This window comes from Mobula birostris, chromosome 1, assembly GCF_030028105.1.
Source record: "Mobula birostris isolate sMobBir1 chromosome 1, sMobBir1.hap1, whole genome shotgun sequence".
NCBI lineage: Eukaryota > Metazoa > Chordata > Chondrichthyes > Myliobatiformes > Myliobatidae > Mobula > Mobula birostris.
Genome location: NC_092370.1, coordinates 191047617 through 191072997, shown reverse-complemented (window position 1 = coordinate 191072997; position 25381 = coordinate 191047617). Strand labels below are relative to the sequence as shown.

Below are 25381 nucleotides of genomic sequence, written 5' to 3'. Positions count from 1 at the left end.
CAACTCCTCCCTTGGAGGGTCAGACACCCTGAGCCAATATTTCCTGGCATAATTTACATATTACTATTTAACTATTTATGGTTTTATTACTATTTATTATTTATGATGCAACTGTAACGAAAACCAGTTTCCCTCGGGATCAATAAAGTATGACTATTGCTTTCCATGCACTTGGATTGCAGGCTGTCCTCGGGTTAAGAATGGGTTCCATTTTTACATACATCTATAAGTCTGTTTTGTCGTTGAATTGGAAAAGATATAAAATTACTTAATTTGGTAACCATGCCTCTACAGTATTGTAATGTATGGTGTTAAATAGAGCCACTTAAAATGAATGTTTTTATTGCCTTTCCCTACCTAGTTACAGTGTTACAAAAGCAGGATGTCTCATGCTCAGTGGCTGGTTTTGAGTATCAGTGTGGTTGCATACTAGTGGAAGCCATTGTGCATCACTTTCCAAAGCAATTTTCTTAAGTGGCTTCCAGTGATGAAAATGGCACTCTGTGATCTTAAGAGATAACGGTGTCTGGATTCTGCCAGGAGATTGCATGTAAACAGGGTTGTTTTTATAAACATGAAAAAGTCTGCAGGAAATCTGAAGCATCACACACAAAGTGCTGGAGGAGCTCAGCAGGTCAAACAGCATCTATGGAAATGAATAGTCAGTCAATGTTTTAGACCAAGATCTTTCTCCAGGACTGAGAAGGAAGGGGGAAGATGCCAGACTGCCAGGATGCTTGGTTGTTTTTATCTGCTTTTGGTTCGATTTTAGTAATACTTAAGGGAACACGTTTATATAAATAGGGTGACCGTAATCAGTTGTTTCTAATCTGAGGAAGGTGTTTTCCATATTATTCAGGCTGTTTTTCTGAGAATTAGACTGAAGTCTAGCTTGATTTGCTGAAGGTGGTTTCTCTATCTTTCAGGTGGGATTTCCCCCCCTGTTGAGTATTGTCAGCAGAATGAGTCAGGTATGGGATTTTACATTTTCGATCACTTTTTAGCAGTAAACAAATTCTAATTTGCCTTAAGGTTAAGTACTTTGTTTTTACCAAAGAACAAGGACATCTTTGCCTGGAATTTAAATAAGAGTATGATGTGATTTTGTGAACTATGCAATTTAAAACTGTATCTAAGTGAAAATTCGGGTTTAGACAGCTAATTGCAAAATGTCCAAGATTTTCCCTCCCAGGTCTTCTCTGTGACTGGTATGCTGACATTGACACCATTTGGAACATAGAACGTAGAGCACTACAGCACAGTACAGGCTCTTGAGCCCACAATATCATGCTGACCTTATAACCTGCTCTGAGATCAATCTAACTCTGCCCTCCATTTTATCTATTATCCATGTGCCTATCTTTTTCCAGGATTTTTGGTCAGAAGCAGCCCTTCACATTATTTGAAGGGAGCTTCATCCAGGTTACATTCTCTCAAATCTGATGCTAGAATAGCCTTCCTATCTGCCTCCTTTTTGTGAACCCTAAAAGCCCTTCTCAACTATCTTTCTTTTGCAGTGCCAAAACACACAAAGCCCTTTCCTGGTTTAAGGCCTAGGCAGTAGCATGTAGCTTTGGATATTGTGCATTGCTCAATTTCCTTGCACGAGTTCTGACCTGCTGTGTTGAGATCAAGCACCATGTCAAGGTCAGAACTTATTAAAACTAAAAGAAGGAGGAACAGAAATAAGCCATTCAGCCCCTTCATACCTGCTCTGCCATTCAATGGGATTATGCCTCCCTCCCCATGGATCTCCCACCCGGCACTTATCCCTGTAAGTATAAGTGCTACATTCAGGGCCCCAAACAGTCCTTCCAGGTGAGGCAACACTTCACTTGTGAGTCTGTTGGGGTCATCTATTGCATCCAGTGCTCCCGGTGCGGCCTCCTCTACATCAGTGAAACCCGACACAGACTGGGGGACTGCTTCGTCGAGCACCTCCGCTCCGTCTGCCACAACAGACAGGATCTCCCAGTTGCCACCCACTTCAACTCTGCTTCGCATTCCCATTCAGATATGTCCATACATGGCCTCCTCTACTGCCATGATGAGGCCAAACTCAGGTTGGAGGAGCAACACCTCACATACCGTCTAGGTAGTCTCCAGCCCCTTGGTATGAACATAGAATTCTCCAACTTCCGGTAATTCCCTCCCCCTCCCTTCCTCTATCCCTATTTCACTCTGCCCCCTCCCCCAGCTGCCTACTACCTCCCTTATGATTCCGCCTCCTTCTACTACCCATTTTGTTTTCCCCCATTCTTTCTTCACCTTTCCTGCCTATCACCTCCCTGCTTCCCCTCCCCCAACCCTTTATCTTTCCCCTTGCTGGTTTTTCACCTGGAACCTACCAGCCTTCTCCTTCCCACCCTCCCCCCACCTTCTTTTTAGGGCCTCTGCCCCTTCCCTCTACAGTCCTGACGAAGGGTTCCAGCCGAAACGTTGACTGATTGTTTCCATGGATGCTGCCTGACCTGCTGAGTTCCTCCAGCGTGTTGTGAGTGTTGCTTAGACTCCAGCATCTGCAGAGTATTTTTTGTTTAGGATTATGCCCTACCTGACATTCCTCAAATCTACTTGCCCTTTGTATCCTTTGCTCTTGGATTCCCATACTAATTAGAAATCAATTTTCTCAGTCTAAAAAGTATACCTGAGGATTCCAGGCCTACTACTTTCTTCAGCAAAGGGATCCAAAGGCTTGCAATTTTTCTGAGAGAATGAATTCTTCTTCCTCTCTTACTTATTCTGATTCTACACCTTCTTATTTTTGGGCTGTCCCATGAGTGAAAATATTGTCTTAGCATTTACCCTCTCAAGCCTCTTTAGAATCTTACATGCTTCCACAAGGTTGCCTGTCATTCTTCCAAATTCTGTTGAGCTATATGTGACATTTGTCCTTTGATAATAAATTTACATTGAACATTGAATTTTGAGTTGAGTCCCACCTTGTTGGACAACTGCTCCATGCCTGGAATTATCCCAGTGATCCTTCTCAGAACCACTTCTAACAAAATAATTCTTTTTTAGATTGTTTATAGTACTGCAAATTTGATCTCACAAGTACCTTGTTCATTTGTAGTCAAAATGTCTCTACTTTTGCTCAAAAACACTTGAAGTAGGGAGTAATATTCCATTAGTCTTCCCTATTGCCGCTAGACTTGTGTGCTAGCTCTCTGTGTGGTGTGTACAAGGACTCCCAAATTTTCTGGGTCTGCAGCTTTCTGCCATTTTACTTCACTTAATTTTTATTTTGTTCTTCCAAAATAAACAACTTCATACATGCCCACTCCATATGCCAAATTTTTGCTCTATCTATTAGCTGCTCGTATCCTCACTGCTTGTCTTTCAACGTCTTTTTCTGCCTTGCAAATTTGGCCACCATACATTCACTTGCATACTTTCTCCAAAGCATTAATACAGTAGATTCTGATTAATTGGGGTAGCTGCTTATTTGGAACAACTCTTGAAGAACAAAAATTAATCGAGAAAATAGCCGGAATTCCCTTCATTTATTTAGGACACTGTGCTGCTTAATTGGGACAGGAGACTGTTGCCAAACAGTTTCTAATTAGTATTAGTCACATGCACTTGTGTGGCCATTAGACACTGCACTGAGTTTAGAGCAAACAGTTTTTAAGTAGCGTCAGATGCGTGTGCTTCTGGTATGATATCCATATTGGCCAATGGACACATTTGAAGCTAGTGACCACACAAAATGCCAGGAAATTTGTTGTTGGATTACAACACTAATTCATGCAGGAAGGTAAATGAAGGCAGTGCATTATCTGCACTAGGTGGGTGCACTGGTTTTGTTTATGGACAGTCACTCAAAAGATCATGCATGGCAGGGAACGCTGAATGAATTCCTCCATCGATAACTATTAGGTTTTATAGTACTGTAGTAAAATTGGTGGTGTTCTAATTTGTTCTGTATTTCATTTAAATACATAATTTGTTACTCAGTTAAACAATAGTTTTTTTTTAATACAGTTTTATTACTTCCACAAAACTTTGGCTAATTGGGGCAGCTATTTAAATGGAACGGTCCTGATGTGTCATGGATGAGCAATGGGGTACAGAATCTAACAAGAGAAAATCTGCAGGTGCTGGAAATCCAAGCAACACACACAAAATGCTAGAGGAACTCAGCAGGCCAGGCAGCATCTAGGAAATGAGTACAGTCAACATTTTGGGCTGAAACCCTTCAGCAGGGCTAGAGAAAAAAGAGGCTGAGGAGTAGATTTAGAAAGGTGGGGGAGAGAAACACAATGTGATAGGTGAAACAGAGGGGGAGGGATGAAGAGGCGGGAAGTAAATTTGTAAAAGAGACAGAAGGCAGAATGGTAGATGATTTTATCTTATGAAATAAACGTTAAAAGGAACCCAAGAGGTTTGTTGTGTTTTTAAAATGTCATCACTGATAATTAAGATAAGGAATTTAAAGTTAATATTGCAAAAAATAGTGTTTATTTCATGAGTGGAAGAATCATGAGTTGAAGATGTGTGTATTAATGGCATAGTAATGACAATTTAAACAACATTTTGATCTGTATTTAAAATATTTCAGACTTGTTTAATTTCCTACTGGGCATCATGCAATGTACAGAATTCATTGCATTATATTTCTGCTTCAACTACCTTTTTTGTGCAACTGTTTTACATGATATAATTAATTTTCAGTTTTTTCCCTAGCCAACAGTATTTAACATATTGGAATACTTAATCAGCTGGTTTGGAGATAAAAAATTATATCCTGAATTGGTAAGAGACTCGTTGTGTATGGTAAACAACCTTATTTTTGCAGTTTAAATGTGTCTTGCTGCTCTGGATGATCATAAATCATGCGGGTGTTTGATTTATTCTGGTGTTAGAGCTCTGTCCTCTAACGCTCAACTTAACTATTATTTACCATCTGCAAAGATAACTGGCCGCCTAGTCTCCATTTGTGTAGATGTGTCTAATGGTACTGAAAAATTGAATTAATTTTATACTCTGATGTTTAAAGAACACATTTTAATGGCTGGGTTGAGTTGATCACCGATCTTGCAATTTACTTGCAAACGTTTTGTTACCCTGCGAGGGGACATCGACAGTGTAAATTATTTCCAGAACATTTTAATATTAATGAAAAGGAAAATTTTCCTGATAAACAAACGAATCATATGGCTTGTACTAAAGTTCTCCCTGTCTGGAATTTTACTGCCCAGTAGCTGTAACATCCACTGCCATAAAGTCTTCCCAGAGGCTGGTCATGGCATGCATCAACTCCAGCTTTCCAGGTGACCTTAACCCACTACAATTTGCCTACACCAAAACAAGCAGACACCACCCCCCTGGCCCTACACTTATCTCTGAAATATCTGGACATTAAAGACACCTAACATCAGACTATTGTTTATTGACTACAATTCTGCCTTCAATACAATTATTCCAAGCAAACCATAACCGAACTTCAGACCCTGTGAGTTAGCCCATAAGACATAGTAGCAGAATTAGGCCATTCAGCCCATCAAGTCTGCTCTACTATTCCATCATGGCTGATCCCAGATCCCACTCAACCCCATATACCTGCCTTTTCATTATATCCTTTGATGCCCTGGCCAATCAGGAAACGATCAACTTCCATTTTAAATATACCCAAGGACTTGGCCTCCACTGCAGCCTGGGCAGAACATTCCACAGATTCACTGCTCTCTGGCTAAAGAAAATTCCTCCTTACCTCTGTTCTAAAAGTTTGCCCCTCAATTTTGAGGCTGTATGCTCTAGTTCAGGATACCCCCACCATAGGAAACATCCACTCCGCATCCACCCTAACTAGCCTTTTCAACATTTGGTAGGTTTCCATGAGATTTCCCCACCTCCCCCCCCCCCCCACCACCACCAAACGTTCTTCTAAATTCCAGTGAGTACAGGCCCAAAGCTGCCAAGCGCTTCTCATGTATTAACCACTTCCTTCCTGGAATGAATCTCCCATGGACTGTCTCCAATGACAGCACATCCTTTCTGAGATATGGGGCCCCAAACTGTTGACAATACTTCAAGTGTGGCCTGACCAGTGTCTTATAGAGCCTCAGCATTATCTCCTTTTTTGATATTCTATTCCCCTTGAAATAAATGCCAGCATTTCATTTGCCTTCTTCACCACAAACTCAACCTGTAAATTAACCTTCTGGGAATCTTGCACGAGGACTCCTAAGGCCCTCTGCACCTCTGAGGTTTGAACCTTCTCCCCATTTAGATAATATTCCATGCTATTGTTCCTTTTACCAAAGTGTATTATCATACATTTCCCAATACTGTATTCTATCTGTCACTTTTTTGCCCGTTCTTCTAATTTGTCTAAGTCTGGCTACAATCGCATTGCTTCCTCATCACTACCTACTCCTCCACTTATCTTTGTATCATCTGCAAACTGTGCCATAAATTCATCAATTCTGTTATTCAAATCATTGACAAACAATGTGAAAAGCAGCAGTCCCAATACTGACCCCTGAAGGACACCACTAGTCACTGGCAGCCAACCAAAAAAGGCCCCCTTTATTCCCACTCGCTTCCTCCTGGCTATCCACCATTCCTCTATCCATGTCAGTATCTTTCCTGTAACACCATGGGATTTTACCTTATTTGGCAGCCCCATGTGTGACACATTATCAAATGCCTGCTGAAAATCCAAGTAAATAACATCCACTGCCTCTCCTTTGTCCACCCTGCTTGTTACGTCCTCGAAGAACTCCTAACGGATTTGTCGGGCAAGATTTCCCTTCATAGAAACCATGCTGACTTTGACTGACTTTATCTCCAAGTACCCTGAAAGCTCATCCTTAATAATAGACTCAAAACTTTCCCAACCACTGGAGTTAGGCTAACTGGCCTATAGTTTCCTTTTTTTGCCTTCCTCCCTTCTAAAGAGTTGAGTGACTTCGTAATCTTCCAGTCCTCCAGGACCATGCCAGAATCAAGTGATTCTTTAAAAAATCATGATTAATGCATCCGTTATCTCTTCAGCAACCTCTTTCAGAACTCTGGGATGTAGTCCATCTGGTCCACGTGACTTATCCACATGCCTGGCACTTTTTCCCTTTGTAATAGCAATGGCACTCACTCCTGCTACCTGACACTCACGGACCTATGACACACTGCTAGTGTCTTCCACAGTGAAGACTGATGAAAAGTACCCATTAAGTTCATCTGCCATTTCTTTATCCCCCATTATTACCTCACCATCATTTTCCAATGGTCCAATATCAATTCTCACCTCCCTTTTGCTCTTTATATAACTGGAAAAAGCTTTTAGTATCCTGCTTTATATTATTGGCTGGCTTACCCTCATATTTCATATTTTCCCTACTTATAGCTTTTTTAGTTGCCTTTTGTTTGATTTTAAAAGCTTCCCAATCATCCAATTTCACACTCTCTTTTGTTACCTTATATGCCCTTTCCTTGGCTTTCATGCAGTCCTTAACTTTCCTTGTCTGCCACCATTGCCTAGACCCTGCCATTTGAGAACTACTGCTTCTGTGAGACATCTCTGTCCTGCGGCTTGTGAACTATTCCCAAACACTTCAGCCATCTCTGCTCTGCTGTCATCGCCGCCAGTATCCCCTTCCAATCCACCTGGGCAAGCTCCTCTCTCATGCCTCTGTAATTCCCTTTATTCCATTGCAATACTGATACATGCTTCTGAGTTATACTGAGTTATGCTTCTCCACCTCAAACTGCAGTATGAATTCAATCATGTTATGATCACTGTCTCCTAAAGGTTCCCTTACATGAAGCTCCCTAATAAGATCTGGGTTATTACACCACACCCAATCTAAGATGGCCTTTCCCTGAGAAGGCTCAAGCACAAACTGCTTTAAAAAGCCATCTCATAGGCATTTAACAAATTCCCTCTCTTGCGATCTAACAGCAACCTGATTTTCCCAATTCCCTTGCATACTGAAGTTCCCCATTACAAATGTGACCTTACCCTTATTACATCCTTTTCCAGCCCCACATCTGGCTACTATTTGGAGGCCTATATATGATTCCCATAATGGTTTTTTTACCCTTGCAGTTTCTTAACTCAGCACACAAAGATTCAACATTCTCTTAACCTATATCACCTCCTTCTAAAGATGTAATTCTTTCTGTTACCAACAGAGCCACACCACTGCCTATGCCTTCCTGCCTGTCCTTTCAATACAAAGTATATCCTTTTATGCTAAGCTCCCAACTATGGCCTTCTTTCAGCCATGACTCGGTGACGCCCACAACATTGTACCAACCAGTCTCTATTTGCGCCCCGAGTTCGTCCACCTTAATCTGAATTCTATGTGCATTTAAATACAGCACCTTCAGTGCTACATTCATCACCCTTTTGAATTTTTCCTCTGTGGTACAATTTAACTCTTTGCTTTGTCTTTGTACCCAGTCATTGCTTGTCCTTCCTTACATTCGTATTACACCCATCATCTACTTGTAAACCTGCTGGCTCATCCTCATCACTGTCATACTGGTACCCATCCCCTGCCATATTAGTTTAAACCACTCCCAACAGCTCGAATTAACCGGCCCACAAAAATATTGATCCCCTCGAGTTCAAGTGCAATGCATCCCTTTTGCACAGGGCACAGCTGCTCCATAAGAGGTGTCAATTATTATCCAGAAATCTGAATCCTGCCCCCTGCTCCAATTCTTCAGCCACACATTTATCTGCCATCTCATTCTGTGCTTATTCTCACTGTCGCATGGCACAGGCAGCAATCCCAAGATTACTATCCTTGAAGTAAATCTTCTCAGCTTCCTTCCTAACTCCCTTTATTCTTATTTCACAACCTCCTCCCCTTTTCTACCCATGTTGTTGGTATCAATATGTACCACTACTTCTGGCTACTCACCCTCCCTTTTCAGGATATATTTGACGCGTTCAGAAACATCGCGGAACCTGGCACCTGGGAGGCAAGCTATCATCCACACTTTTTTGGCATCCACAGAATCACCTGTGTGTCCGCCTAACTAAAGAGTCCCCTATTACTGCTGCCATCTTCTTTGGTTCCCTACCCTTCTGAGCCACAGGGCCAGACTCAGTGTCAGAGGCATGGCCGCTGTTGCTTCCCCCAGGTAAGTTGTACCTCTAACAGTACGCAAAATGAAGTACTTATTGTAGAGGGGGCCAGCCACAGAGGTGCTCTCCACTATCTGATGTTCTCCCTTCCTTCTCCTGACAGTCACCCGTTTATCTGTCACCTGTAGCCTTGGGGTAGCTCCTGTCTATCACTGCTTCACTTTCCCTAACAAGCCAAAGGTCATCGAGCTGCAGCTCCAGTTCTTTAACACGGTCTGTAAAGAGCTGCATCTCGATGCACCTGGTGCAGATGTAGCTGTCCGAGAGACTGGTAGTCTCCTAGAAATCCCACATCTGACGCCCAGAACAGAACACTGACTCTGTAGACATTCCCCCGTTCTCTCAAGAGTTAAATAAGGAATGAACATACCTACTTACCTTGCCTCCACCTGTTCTCGCCGAAGCCCTGTTGCGCCAAAGCTTTACTACTACAACTCAGACCACTCTGACGACGATTGCTCCCCCAACCTGTGTGGGAACGCTTCTCCTGCATCTGCACAATACTCCACTCAACGACGAGTTAATGCCTCACTCTGCAACTGGGTTCTTGACTTTCTGACCAAAAGACAACAGTCAATAAAGATAGGCAGCGACACCTCCACCACAATTATTGTAAACACTGGAGCTCCAAAAGGCTGCATCCTTAGCCCCCTGCTCACACAGCTAGATTCTGCTGTAACTCTACAAGTTTGCGGATGATTGAGAAGGGCCACATCGCAAGTAAAAATGAACTGCAGTACAAGAAGCATCTAGGAGAGCTTACTGACATGGTATCATGATTATAACCTTTCCCTCAGTGTCAACAAAAGAGCTGGTCATTGACTTCACAATGTGGGTGATGCACATGCTCCTGTCTACATCAATGGTGTTGATATTAAGAGGATTGAGAGCTTGAAGTTCCTAGGTGTGAACATCATCAATAGCTTGTCAGGGTCCAACAATGAGAAAGCTTATCAAAGCCTCTACTACTTCAGGAGGCTAAAGAAATTCAGCATGTTCCCATGGAGTCTTACCAATTTTTACCAATACACTGTAGTAAGCATTCTGTCTGGATGTATAACGGTATGGCAACTGCTCTGCACGTATGTGACTGCAAGAAATTTAGCACATCACAGGAACCAGCCTCCCTTCTGTGGACTTTGTCTATATTTCCCACTGCTTTAGTGAAGTAGCCAGCATAATCAAAGACCCCACTCACCCCGTTATTCTCCTTTCTCCCCTCTCCATTGAGTAGAAGGTAAAGAAGCCTGAAAACATGTACCATTAGACTCAAGGACAGCTTCTATCCCACTGTTATCAGACTTTTTTATGGACCTCTTGTATGATAAGATAGACTATTGGCCTCACAATCTACCTGGTTATGATCTTGCACTTTATCGTTTACTTGCACTGCAGTTTTTTGGTAGCTTTTACACTATATTCTGCATTGTTATTGTTTTACATTATTCTAGCTCAATGTATTGTGTAATGAGTTAATCTGTATAAACAAATCAGTCTATTCACTGTATCTTGGTACATGTAATAATAGTATACCAGTACTAACTTTAACAACTTTTACTGCATGGATTTAGTGACACATTGTTCCAGATATCTCTTTTGAGTTGGGACGTTATTGTCATCTGTGTTTTTTTATATTCCAAATTAAATGCATTCCATAATCCAATTTACCTTCAACTGATACTCTGGATTCATCTTAATGATATTTACACAGATTTACCAGGAAGCTAACTGACAGGAATAACATTAAATATATATAAATATAAAACTACAAGATCGTATTCTCTCAATTTAAGATTGAGGGAAATACAGTGGCATGCGAAAGTTTGGGCACCCCGGTCAAAATTTCTGTTACTGTGAATAGTTAAGTGAGTAGAAGATGAACTGATGTCCAAAAGTCATAAAATTAAAGATGAAACATTCTTTTCAACATTTTAAGCAAGATTAGTGTATTATTTTTGTTTCGTACAATTTTAGGGTGGGGAGAAAAAGGGAAAGGAGCACCATGCAAAAGTTTGGGCACCCCAAGAGATTTGAGTTCTCAGATAACTTTTACCAAGCTCTCGGACCTTAATTAGCTTATTAGGGCTATGGCTTGTTCACAGTCATCATTAGGAAAGGCCAGGTGATGCAAATTTCAAAGCTTTATAAATACCCTGACTTCTCAAACCTTGTCCCAACAATCAGCAGCCATGGGCTCCTCTAAGCAGCTGCCTAGCATTCTGAAAATTAAAACAAATGATGCCCACAAAGCAAGAGAAGGCTATAAGAAGATAGCAAAGCGTTTTCAGGTAGCCGTTTCCTCAGTTCGTACTGTAATTAAATGGCAGTTAACGGGAACAGTGGAGGTCAAGTTGAGGTCTGGAAGACCAAGAAAACTTTCTGAGAGAACTGCTCGTAGAATTGCTAGAAAGGCAATTTCAGACCCCTGTTTGACTGCAAAAGACCTTCAGGAAGATTTAGCAGACTCTGGAGTGGTGGTGCACTGTTCTACCGTGCAGCGACACCTGCACAAATATGACCTTCATGGGAAAGTCACCAGAAGAAAACCTTTCCTGCGTCCTCACCACAAAATTTAGCGTCAGAAGTTTGCAAAGGAATATCTAAACAAGCCTAATGCATTTTGGGAACAAGTCCTGTGGACTGATGAAGTTAAAATAGAATTTTTTGGCTGCAATGAGCAAAGGTATGTTTGGAGAAAAAAGGGTGCAGAATTTCATGAAAAGAACACCTCTCCAACTGTTAAGCATGGGGGTGGATCGATCATGCTTTGGGCTTGTGTTGCAGCCAGTGGCACGAGGAACATTTCGCTGGTAGAGGGAAGAACGAATTCAATTAAATACCAGCAAATTCTGGAAGCAAACATCACACCATCTGTAAAAAAAAAAGCCGAAGATGAAAAGAGAATGGCTTCTACAACAGGATAATGATCCTAAACACACCTCAAAATCCACAATGGACTACCTCAAGAGGCGCAAGCTGAAGGTTTTGCCATGGCCCTCACAGTCTCCCGACCCAAACATCATCGAAAATCTGTGAGTAGACCTCAAAAGAGCAGTGCATGCAAGATGGCCCAAGAATCTCACAGAACTAGAAGCCTTTTGCAAGGAAGAATGGGCAAAATTTCCCCCAAACAAGAATTGAAAGACTCTTAGCTGGCTACAGCAAGCATTTACAAGCTGTGATACTTGCCAAAGGGGGTGTTACTAAGTACTGACCGTGCAGGGTGCTCAAACTTTTGCTTCGGGCCCTTTTCCTTTTTTGTTACTTGGAAACTGTAAAAGATGGAAATAAAGAAGTAATCTTGCTTAAAATATTAAAGAAATGTGTCATCTTTAACTTTATGCCTTTTGGAAATCAGGTCATCTTTTACTCGCTTAGCTATTCACGGTAACAGAAATTTTGACCAGGGTGCCCAAACTTTTGCATGCCACTGTATACTCTTAGAAATAATCTGAAAAAGCATAGCTTCATAGTTAACAAATTGAGGACAGATGACCATAATTTTGAATAATTTTTGTGGTTTTATTGGAATGTGGTATGCTTTACCACAGATAATAAGTGGCACTACATTGATTAAGCAATTTAAAAAATATCATTTGAAGAAAATGAATGACAGCAAAATGCTGAATCTGAATGTGCATATTTTGTATGGCTTTCCCCTTCCTCTTATGACTGCCAGTTGGATAGATTCTGGAACTGTCTATCTCTGTAGTTTATTCCCTTTGAGCTGATTTCTCTTCCAAAATTCTTTGAGCTCTGATATTTTTCTCAAAGGCAAGATTGTACTCAAAATTGTTAAGGATGGTCAGAGTATGCAATCTGAGTGTGATCTTAATAAACATGTTCAGATAATAGTTTATTTTGCATTGGAAAACTATTAAAATAGAAATCTAATGCTTTGTTATTCTGTTTGTTTCCTTAGGGTAGATGGTTATATGCTCTGTTAGCCTGCATAGAAAAGCCTCTACTTCCCGAAGCCCATTCTCTTATTCGACAGCTAGCAAGAAGGTGTTCTGAAGTTCGTGCTAAACTAGTAAGTATCTGGTAACTTTGTTTTCTAAAGTCCATGGCAATCTCAGTGGCTTTGATCAGTAATCCAATTTTATTCTGAATTCATTTAATACTGTTGAAATAAATTTTAATAGAGCTGTGAGATAAAATTACAGCTGTTCCTTGATTGCCTTGTGCACCAAATTAGTTTAGATTTTGGAAGTAATACTGTACACGTATGTTTATGTGTAGAGTGAGTCACACTGTTTACTATTTTGGAAGTGCAGTGGCATATGTATTGCCAGCATCAACTAGAATTATGTAGATTAATTGTTTTATAAAATCGATCAGTCTGCATTTTTGATTGTAAACCAGATCTTTCAAATTGGAGCTTATTTAGTTATGGGTTCACGTTGTGCGTCTTCAGAAAGGTCCCATCTCAACTGTGCAGTTTGAAGAAATTGAAAGATATTTATCAATTTGTTGCTTGATAGTTTCTATAGTCTCAAACAACAGGAATTCTACAGATGCTGGAAATTCAAGCAACACACATCAAAGTTGCTGGTGAACGCAGCAGGCCAAGCAGCATCTGTAGGAAGAGGTGCAGTCGACGTTTCAGGCCGAGACCCTTCGTCAGGACTAACTGAAGGAAGAGTGAGTAAGGGATTTGAAAGTTGGAGGGGGAGATCCAAAATGATAGGAGAAGACAGGAGGGGGAGGGATAGAGCCAAGAGCTGGACAGGTGATAGGCAAAAGGGGATACAAGAGGATCATGGGACAGGAGGTCTGGGAAGAAAGACAGGGGGGGGTGGGGAACCCAGAGGATGGGCAAGAGGTATATTCAGAGGGACAGAGGGAGAAAAAGGAGAGTGAGAGAAAGAATATGTGCATAAAAATGAGTAACAGATGGGGTACGAGGGGGAGGTGGGGCCTTAGCGGAAGTTAGAGAAGTCGATGTTCATGCCATCAGGTTGGAGGCTACCCAGGCAGAATATAAGGTGTTGTTCCTCCAACCTGAGTGTGGCTTCATCTTTACAGTAGAGGAGGCCATGGATAGACATGTCAGAATGGTCTGTTGTTTCAACTCACCTAGTATTTACTGTTTTGCATTTTTAAAATTGCAAAGTCAGCAGAAATGGAGTGTCATGGCCTGAAGGTTTTTAGCTTTGCACTAAGCAGTTACTCATAAATATTGGTACATTAGTTAGGGACTCTCCTCTGAGTACAACATGTTAGGTGAATCAATAGAGGTTATGCAGAACCGGGAAAAAGTGCTGGAGAAGGCGGAAGAAGGAAAAGCAGCAAATCATATCAACATCAGGTGTTCAGGCTGCAACTTCACATCAGCAACAACCACACTGAATTACATGTGTAACTTGTGAGTTTCTTGACCCATACTTGCTCAGTACTGCCAGGATCATATTGGCTATAAACTCTGTATCAAGCTCCCTCTGTTCTGGAGCTTTGTACTGGTGATCTCAGTTCCGAAGCTGCAGAATATATTTTCATCTCTATTGTCAGAGATGTAGCTACTCAGAATCTCAGCTGTGGCTTGGCTAACCCATGTCTCAGTTAAATGAAGGTCATGTGAATCATTTAACTAAAGATAATCTTCTCATCCCGTCCTGATGAAGGGTCTCGGCCCGAAACGTCGACTGCACCTCTTCCGAGAGATGCTGCCTGGCCTGCTGCGTTCACCAGCAACTTTGATGTGTGCTGCTTCTCATCCATTTGCCTGGTTTACACTGAAGTTGTTGTTCTTTGTCCCTGCTATGGTTCCATTATTTAATTGTGGTAACATCTCAGATGAGACCAATTTAACCCCGTATTCACTATCAAATTTCCAATTAGCTGTCGAGAATATGATTCTTGGATTTTTCTTCCATTTAGTATTTACTCATAAACCTTACTATTATCTTGATTGAGGTTATATTACAGACTGTAGATCAGGGTTTCAAACAGGCATTTTCCTATCTGCTGTCTTAATCAAATTATTCAGGGAATTCTCTAATGGATCATTTTGAAACTAAGTAGAAAAACAGAATGTAGCAGAAGTTTTGGACCATTGGTCTGTCAACACAAAGTGAATTTTGTCATACTTCAAAGAGTCAAAGTACATGACTTCAAAGTACGTTTATTATCAAAGTATGTAAGTATTATTACCCCTCAACTATCAAGTTCTTTTGCATTTTTGTTGTCTTTTGCACATTGGTTGCTTAGTTTAGAACTGTCTTTCATTGATTCTGTTATGTTTCTTGCGTTTACTCATAATCCTTACTGAGAATGCCTGCAAGAAAATGAACCTCAGGGTTGTATTTGGTGACATATACATACTTTGATAATAAGTTTACCTTGAACAAAAAAATTCTGGAATGTTAAAACAAAATGAATCCAAGTAATGGTATACATGAAACTACCGAATTCGTAAATTAAACAAATCTGATTCACCTATGTACACCAGGAAAGGAAATCTGCCATACCTACCCCATCAGGCCTATATGTAATTCTAGTTCCATGTATGTGGTTGACCCTTAACTTCTCAGTTCAAGGCAGTTGGTAATGGACAATAAAGCCAGCATTGCCAGTGTTGTCCAGATCACATGAATTGACAAATGCCTTGTAAGACTTATGCAGTTGCAATATAGTGATACTCCTTGGGAGCACAGGATGAATACTCAAAGTTTTTAAAAAGGCTTACTAATTTTATTGAACTTTTTCTCGAACTAAATGATGAGAATTTGCTACAATGTATCAAGTGACATGAGCAAGCAGATATTAAGATTAGTGAATAGACCATATAATAAGTAACACTCACAACACGCTGGAGGAACTCAGCAGGTCAGGCAGCATCCGTGGAAACGATGAGTTGAGGTTTCGGGCCGAAACCCTTCATCAGGACTGTAGAGAGAAGGGGCAGAGGCCGCTGCCCCTTCCCTCTACAGTCCTGACGAAGGGTTTTGGCCCAAAACGTCAACTCATCGTTTCCACAGATGCTGCCCGACCTGCTGAGTTCCTCTAGCGTGTTATGAGTGTTACTTTGATCCCAGCATCTGCAGATTATTTTGTGTAGACCATTTAATAATTTGTTTGTTCCACTCTTCAGTTAAATCATGGTTGATCTGTATATTGACTTCATTTACCAGTTTTGGTTCTTAACCTAATAGCTTTATATATTGCTTTTTCAAGAATAGCCAAAATATGCACTTGACTGGATTAAGGAGAGTTGTTTGTGTATTGAAAAACTTCTCCACTTGGGCTCAGGAGTAGAGCTACTGCCACCAAGCTCTAGGGTTCAATCCTGATGCCCGTGTGGAGTTTTGGTAATGGGGCAGCACACTAGAGTAGTATTTAGCATAATGCTATTACACTACCCACGTTCAATCCCTCTGCTGTCTCTAAGGCCAATGTGGGTTTCCTCTCGGTTCTCTGTTTCCCAGCCACATTCCAAAGACATGCGGGTTAGTAGGTTAATTAGTCATATGGGTATAATTGGGCAGTATGTGCTCATTGGGACGGAAGGGCCTGTAACTGCAATGTATTTCTAAACAAATCAATCAATCAATCAATCAATCAATCCATTAAATAGAGGAATGTTGGTGAACCTCTGGAATCTGCATTTTCATAATTTTTGATTCAGAGACAATAGTATGCTTTTTGTAAATAGTTTATTATATTAATTTACAGATGCACTTTGACTATCAGGAACCTTAATCTTTTGTGTAAAATAATTATAAAATGGGTTTATTCAGTGGCTTTCATAATTATCTTTGCTTAATAGTGATATCAGCAAGTTACCTAAAGTATGGTTAAAATAAAAAAAAGTGTGCAAAATCGTAATCAAATCTGCTTGATATTTTTAAACCGATAGAAGAGATAGGGCTGGAGCTGTATGCTTTCACTTTGAGGTCAGGAGAGTGAATAGAAAAGCTGGATATGTTTACCCCACCGAAGTTTTCTAAGCCACTCTCTTCGCCCATGAAGACTATCTACAGTATATGCAGTAAGTGTTTCAACTTACTGTAGCTATCAATTGGTATTTAAGTGTACCTAAGTTGTTTCTTTATTTAAAACGTTCCTGCTTTATACTGACATTTTAAATTTTTTCATGGAAGGGTTGAATACCTGCATCACACCAATATTTAAATTGTATGTTGTAAATGAGCAAATATCAACTCCTTTACAAAAATAACAATTTTTTCCCTTTTTTTCTTCTAGGAAAATCCAGAAGATGGAGAATTGTCAGCATTAAATTTACTCATTTGTTTAGTTGCCAGGTATTCCACAACTTTTCTTGGTCTCTGCATGCTTATGGGTATTCTATAACTTTTTAACTGAGGGAATTCATCGCTCAAATAAAGATATAGTAGCAACACCTAATAATTTGATTATTCTGGTATTCATATTTTTTCTGCTATGTGTACTTATAATTATTGCACACTACAAACATAACGTCAGGAATCGTAATTAAATGTACTTAATTAATCAAATAGCAGAGACTTAAGTCACATCAGACCGTTATCTTGGCTGCTGGAAGAATCTATAGGCAAAGTCATTTGGTTGGATAATAGTGGAAGCTGTTTGGTGACCTTTTACAAACTAATCATATTTTGCACATTTATCTGCCAGTATCTATTGAGGATAAGGCAACTTTAAGTAAGCTGATATATATCTCAATGTATAAATTGGTTTATTATTATCACATGTACTGAGGTACGGTGAAAACTTTGTATGTAAGTATTGGCAATAGAAAAGCTAATTTGTTTAATATAATTAAAATCAGAAATACCCTATCACAATGCAACAGTTTTTAATATAACTAATCTACAGTTATAACTATTTCTGGAACATCAGGTTTTCATAATGAGCGCATGTATAACCCCACTTGGAGTGTCTGAATAATATAACACAAGTTTTCGGGGAAAAACATGGGGCAATCTGGCAGTTCAAGTTCAGTTTATTGTCATCCAACAGTACACATGTATACTGCCAAGTGAAACAATATTCCTCCGGACCAAGGTGCACAACGCAATTTATATAACTCACACAGATACCACAAAGTAATATTACCACTACTAAGTTAACAAATAATAAGGTGCATTTACAACACAAATTTAAAAGTAAACAGTATAATGCTACTGGTGCTTCATACATGAAGAAACCTGGGTGGTAGCAGGGAGTTCAGTAGTCTTGGTCTGGAGGAAGAAGCAGTTTCCCATCCTAACACTTCTTGTTCTAATGCTGTGGTACCTCCTGCCGGATGGAGGGGAGGGGTCAATGCTAAGGCCCTGCATATGCATTGCTCCTATAAATATCTCTGATGGGTGGAAGAGAGACCCCATTGATCACTTCAGCAGTCTTCACAATTCTTTGTAGTGTCTTGCGGTCAGGTGCCTTGCAATTCCCATACCAGATGGTGTTGCAGTTGGTCAGGACAGTCTCAATGGTGCTCCTGTAAAAATTGGTTAGATGGGGGAGGGCACGCTCACCTCAATCTCCTCAGGAAATGGAGACATGCTTTACTTTTTGAATCAAAGAGATGGTGTTAAAGGGACCAGGTGAGATAATTTACATAATATTCAATGAATGAGGTCATTTAAGCCATTTATCTTTTCCTGTATCCTGACTATTTGTTCCAAAGATCATAACACTAATCATTGATGCATGCACATGGGGCTTTTTCTGAAGGAGCTAACTAAAATGTACAAATTTGGATTATGTGAAAATGAATAACTTAAGACAGATCAAAGATTCAATGGAATTGTTTAAATTTAACCCAAATACAATGTAAAATTATGTTTCCTATTAAATTTGACATTTTAATTTCAATATAGCTGATATAATCCATAATAGTTTTCATACCAATATCAGCAAAATTAGTTTTATTTCTTTAATTGTGAAGCAAAACAGAACATTTTGATCTTTAATATGATAGAGAGTTTACATATTTGTGTTTATGAATAAGAATACATTTATTCAGTGTCCTCTGAGATTTAGTTTCCTATTCACCTCAATATTAAGCGGGCATTACTCTTTCTGAAATAAGGAAGGAAGATTAGGAGGACAGGAATATTTAAATAGAGACTTCACACTATTATAGGATAGAGGGATCCAATGTCTTCATACATGAAATTCAGTAGCTGTTTAAATACATGTGATTGGAAAGGTAAATGGAATGATGCCTTTCCTTGCAAGAGAGATAAATTGAATTGACTTTATTTCTTACATCCTTCACATACATGAGGAGTAAAAATCTTTATGTTGCGTCTCCGTCTAAATGTGCAATTTATAGTAATTTGTAATAAATAGTATGTACAACAGGACAGTCAATATAGCATAGAAATACAATTGTATCAGCGTGAATTAATCAGTCTGATGGCCTGGTAGAAGAAGCTGTCCTGGAGCCTGTTGGTCCTGGCTTTTATGCTGCAGTACCATTTCCTAGATGGAACAGTTCGTGGGTGGGGTGACTTGGGTCCCCAATGATCCTTTGGGCCCTTTTTAAGCGCCTGTCTCTGTAAGTGACTTGGATACTGGGAAGTTCACATCTACAGATGTGCTGGGCTGCCCTCACCACTCTCTGCAGAGTCCTGCGATTGAGGGAAGTACAGTTCCCATACCACGCAGTAATGCAGCCAATCAGGATGCTCTCAATTGTGTCCCTGTAGAAAGTCCTTAGAACTTGGGGACTCATGCCGTCCTCAACTGTCTGAGGTGAATGCGGCGCTGTTGTGCTTTTTCACCACACAGCCGGTATGTACAGACCACACAAGATCCTCGGTGATGTGTATGCCGAGGAATTTAAAGCTGTTTGCCCTCTCAATCCCAGATCCATTGATGTCAATGGGGGTTAGCCTGTCTCCATTCCTTCTGTAGTTCACAAATACCTCCTTTGTTTTTATAACATTGAGGGAGAGGTTGTTTTCTTGACACCACTATGTCAGGGTGATGACTTCTTCTCTGTAGGCCGCCTTGTTATGATGAATATATTAGATGGAATATAAAAGAAAAACAGCTTTGTTACAGCTGCACAGAGTACACATGAAACCATACCTAGAACACCATGTGAAATTTCCGTCTCATTTAAGAAAGGGTACACATAGGTTAGAAGCAATTCAGAGAAGATTGACGGGGCTCATTTCTGGGATGAAGAGGTTGTGTTGTGAGAAAAGACTGAGCAGATTGGGCATAAACTGAGAAGAGTTCTGAAAATGGGAGGTAATCTATTGAAGTATATAAAATTTTAAAGCAACTTTGCCTTTTATAGGAAACTGCTTAGAAGAGGGGACAGTTTTAAAATAAAAGGCATTTGTATTGTTGGCAAAGTTGGATGACATACATTTTGCCTCTTCAACCAACCAGTTAATATAGGCTGTAAATCATTGAGTTTCCACCACTGATCCCTGTGCTGCTGCACTAATTGCCATGTACTAATCTGAAAGTCACCCATTTACTCTGTTATTCTATATTATTCCCTAATGCCATGAGCTTTCACTTTATGCAATAATTTTAATAACACCTTATCAACCACAGCACTGTACCTGCAGATTCCTCATTATCCACCCTGCTCGTTATGTCCTCAAAGAACATTAATTGTTTTGTCTAAATGCTTCCCACTGCTTTCTTACTAACAGAATGCCTCACTGGCCTATGGTTTCATTCTCCTGTTCAATGTGGGGCACCACATACCACTTTTCCAATCAACTGTGACCCTTCTAGAATAGAGGGAATTTTGGAACATCACAAATTATATATCCACTAATTCAGCATCTACTTTTAAAGACAACATCCAGAAAATGCTTGAGGAACTCACCAGGCCAGGTAGCATCTATGGAAAAAAGTACAGTCGACATTTCAGGCAGAGACCCTTCGGCAGGACTTTAAGACTATAGGATACAGTAGTCCAACGATGCTGCTGGCTTATCCATTACTTATTCCTCTTTTTCTATTCTGTTATTGGATGTTTTATACTATGAAGACTAACACAAAGTTTTTGATCAGTATTTTTCATTTTCTTGCTTATCATTAACCATGGTGGATTTTCTTGATTACCATTATTAATTTTCTCAACCTCTCTGGAACCAACATTTACTTCAGCAACTTTCTTCAAATATATATTTGTTGAGAATTGTGAAAACCCATATTACATGTTTGCTTATCTACCGTCTTACCTTTAATCAATTTTAGCAGTCCACTTTTGCCAGCTCATACTTTTATAACTTCCTTTAAGTTGAGACATTGATGTCAGGCCCAACATTTGCACTCTCAACTGGATATATAAACATTTTTCACATCATTTCCTTAGAATTCCTCCTTAACGGTCACGGCCTATGTTCTCTATCACTTTATGTGTCTTAACCAATCACCATGTAACCTGTATTCTTGCACCTCACTCTTCCCCTAATTCAGTTTTGAAAACTAAACTCTGTGGTCTTCACCTAGTTTTGAGGAAGTGTCTCTGATCCAAAATATTGACTTAGTTTCTCTTTCCAGGTATTGCTTGACTGGCTGAATTCTTCCAGCATTTTCTATATTTTTGTTTCCTATCTACGCTATCACCTTGTCCTAATTTTCCCCTCACCTGAATCCTTCCCTACAAATACTTCAGTTTTTAATTATTCTGAAATGTAAACAGAAAATAATGGCAATACTCAGCAGGTCAGATAACATCTATTGGAGGTAGAAAAAGAGAGTTAATGTTTCAGGTCATCGATCTTGCAAATAGTGCATTGTAGAAAAGAATCTGTATATTGGGTACACATCAATCAGATCATGACAAGGATTTTTTTTGGTGGTTTTGACTATAAAAAGACATCTCACAATGTACAATTTCTTATTTAACTTTCTATTTTTCAGGTATTTTGAACAGTGTGATCTTGCAGATAAGGACTGATGTTAATGGAGTCTGGAATTAAAATTCAGTCCATAATTTTGGAATATACTATGGTGACATATTTCTATCTCATTTGAATTTAGATCCTTTCATGTTTTGTTGACACAATGTTGTATGTTATGTCCAATCACGAACAAGATAAAATCTGCAGAGGCTGGAAATCCAAGCAACACATTTTGTGTGTATTGTATGTTACGTAGAGTTTTATATAAAATTCACATGATAAAATTAATGAGAATCAAAACTAATTCTCAAATGTTATAAATAAATAATTTGACATGGTTAGAGTTGTCTGTTATTGACTGAAAGTTCTTGCAGATTAATTCAATAATTTGAAACTGCGACTAAAAAATTAATGGCATTGCAATAATTAGTTTTCAGAATAATTATCTTAATTTTGACTTAATATAATTTCCATGCATTTAGTCATATTTATAACTGTATATGGACACAGATAAAATTACCTTTGCTTTTAGCCAAGAACTCTGTCACGGATAGAATCAGAGGAAACACATATTGATAATTTAAAGTTGTATCTTGAAGCTAGTCAATTTTCTTTCCAACATTTTCTTTAAGTTTGGATATTTATTCAAGTTATTCTGGGAACACCTGATCGAATTCCAGTTTTAAAATATGGTACTATGGTTGTATGGGATTAAACAGCCCAAAATAGCATCAGTGCTCAAACCAGATTCAGTATCCATGAAATTCTAATTAGCTTGATTAACAAAACAAATACACCATACACATTCCAGCAATGAAATGCTCATTTTAAGGGAAGCTCCATGTGATTAGAAATTCTATTTTATGTTTTTTTTAATATAATTTTCTCATCTGTAGTAAAACAAACGTTACAAATACAGTGTAGCAATATAGGTTGGTGCTTGACAGAAATTATGTAATACCAGCTTAATATTGAATGAAATTGTTTTCTTTTGTTTCAAATTGCCATATGTTTAGCAAAATCTAAGATTCCTAATGCTTCCATAAACAGCAGCAACATTCTATACTAAATGGCACAGCAGTGTAGTGGTTAATGCAGTGCTTTGCTCCGCCAGCTGCAAGATCGGGCTTCAGTTCCTGCTACTGGCAGTAAGGAGGTTATACATTTTCACTAGGTTTCCTCCCACATTCTAAAGATGTACAGTTAGGGTTAGTAAATAGTGGGCGTGTTATGTTAGCACCAGAAATGTGGCACAAAATGACACATTTCACTGTGTTTCAATATACATGTGACAAATAAAGCTAATCTTTATATTTATAAGACTAATGGCAAGCATTATGTGGTGCAAGTATCTGATTTATTATACAAATGTTTGTACCTTGATCTCTTTGAGTTGTCTATTAATTATGAAAAATAGTTTTTGAATATTTTACACTTTCCACATAAAATTAGGATTGTTCCCAATTTCTACTTGCAACAATGTTTGCTAAATAGAGCAGTTAAAAGTTCAATCCTTGAATAAAAGTTTGAATGTAACATTTCTTGGACATTTTGAACACATCAGATTCTTCAAAATGGAAGGACTGATTCCATTGAAAAATTGACTACAGGTATTTCAAACAAAGGCACAATGACCTGAATGGTTTCCTCCTGTGTGATTTTTTTCTTTTTATTCCTCAAGTACTCAGCATTGGCAGTGTTAGAATTGAAATTTACAAAAGCACCATGTCAAATATGTTATGGAAACATGATTAGAGTTTGATTTCATATTAAGTTCATCAAAAGTGACACTAAAACCAATGGAAAACTGGCTAATTCAAATGGCAAATTTATTTTGGTCAGTAGGACGGTTATATACTAAACACCACATAACAGGAAGCAGCAAGGCCAACAGAGGAACACCTGAGTTCCGATCAAAACCTGGCTAACAGAGTATCCAGACCGTCATTAGGTCAACATACATATTTGTTTAACTGACATGCCAAATAACTATAATAAGTTGGTAATTTGGGGAAACTGCAAGTAGTTTATTTTTGAGCAACCGTTGATACTTCAGAAAGAGGAAACAAATCTTACATGACAGATTCATTCTCATTTTGGTGGTGGGATCTTTTCTGGTATTAACATGTCACATCACTACCAGAAAAATGGGACAGCTATCTGTGATTTGATCCAAAATCTTGTCTTTAAGGTTGGTTGAGTGACATTTTTGACCTTAATCTCGAATACATTCCCTGTGTCCACATTTATTTTGAAAGCTATGTATGGAAGCCAGGGAAGTGCAAATATCTCTAGGAGAATGAAGATTTGATTAATGCTGGGGTTAGGAAGTTAGTTATTTGCTAACAATAATTTTAATTCAGGCAATACTTAATCAGCCTTTAAAACTAACCTCATAATACATCTTTCTAACCATGTAGTCCATTCCATTATCTCCTTTAATGCTGTGTTTTTTAAATAAATATGATTACAATACAATGAAACATTTTTAGGGTATTTTATTCAAACTTTTATTTTGAAACAAATTTGTTGCAGTATGCTTCCTGACCCATGTACCTAAACATATCCTGTTTTCAATTTATTTTCCAAAACAAAGCTCTTAAACATGCATCCAGTATGTGTAAAGTTAAATGTGGTTCAGAGAAGTACAAGCAGTCAGAATAGAATTCTGTAATAGAATACAAATCCTCCTTCCAAAAACATATTTGCATCAGATGAACAAATAACTTGGATGCTGGAAAACAATACTTTTATTAGACCAATGCATATCAGAATCTATTATGGAATTTAGTAGAAGTTGGTAGATTATATAGAATTGAACTCAACATTGGAGGTAGAAAGTTTTAATCAAACTTGTATATGAAATATTTGCTGGTCATATTTGTGATAAATTATTTACATTGGAAAATTTGTGTGGAGTTCTCATACATAATGGGCAGAAAGAAAAATAAAACTTTAACATTTGGAGTTTAAATTTTGAACTTAATTTAATGGAAACAAGCTAATTGACAGTGATTACCTGAATAGCAGTGCATACTTACAACACCAAAGAGGTACAAAATTAAATAATAGAAGTAATTGTATTTGTTAAAATTCAGACTATAACTACAGATTTGAATGGAAAGCTGCAGAGGGAAAAAGGTTTGTTTTGCCTTGAGTGCAAGATTGTAGAAATTTGAGGCAATATTACCTATTTTTATTTTTTTTAGTTATCTGTATGTACATTATGGTCCAAGGCATGGGAGAGCAGATTGTATGTCCAAAATGTAGGTGCATTCGATGGCCTGTATTCAACACATCTTTGTTCTCCATCTCATTTTATTATTGAGTAAATGGGACACTGACAACGACACAAGGAATTTTAATCAGTAAATGAGATGGAGGAGGCAAATGGAGAAAGTTGATGTAATTAGGTGCAAATATAACAAAAAGCATATGAGTAATATAATCATCA

The 25381-nt window shown here is 38.9% G+C and overlaps 1 protein-coding gene across 5 annotated transcripts in view; it reads left to right on the top strand.

Annotated features, from left to right (window-relative positions):
• Positions 1-22284, top strand: part of gemin2 (gem (nuclear organelle) associated protein 2) — a 39942-nt gene extending 17658 nt beyond the window's left edge. For all 5 annotated transcript variants that reach the window (XM_072267829.1, XM_072267838.1, XM_072267803.1 and 2 more), the window contains 5 exons: positions 927-971; positions 4690-4758; positions 13026-13136; positions 17309-17367; positions 21947-22284. In XM_072267829.1, the coding sequence (XP_072123930.1) occupies positions 927-971; positions 4690-4758; positions 13026-13136; positions 17309-17367; positions 21947-21983 (321 nt within the window). In that variant the 3' untranslated portion in view covers positions 21984-22284. The remainder of the gene's footprint in view (positions 1-926; positions 972-4689; positions 4759-13025; positions 13137-17308; positions 17368-21946) is intronic.
• The last annotated feature ends 3097 nt before the right edge of the window (positions 22285-25381 follow it).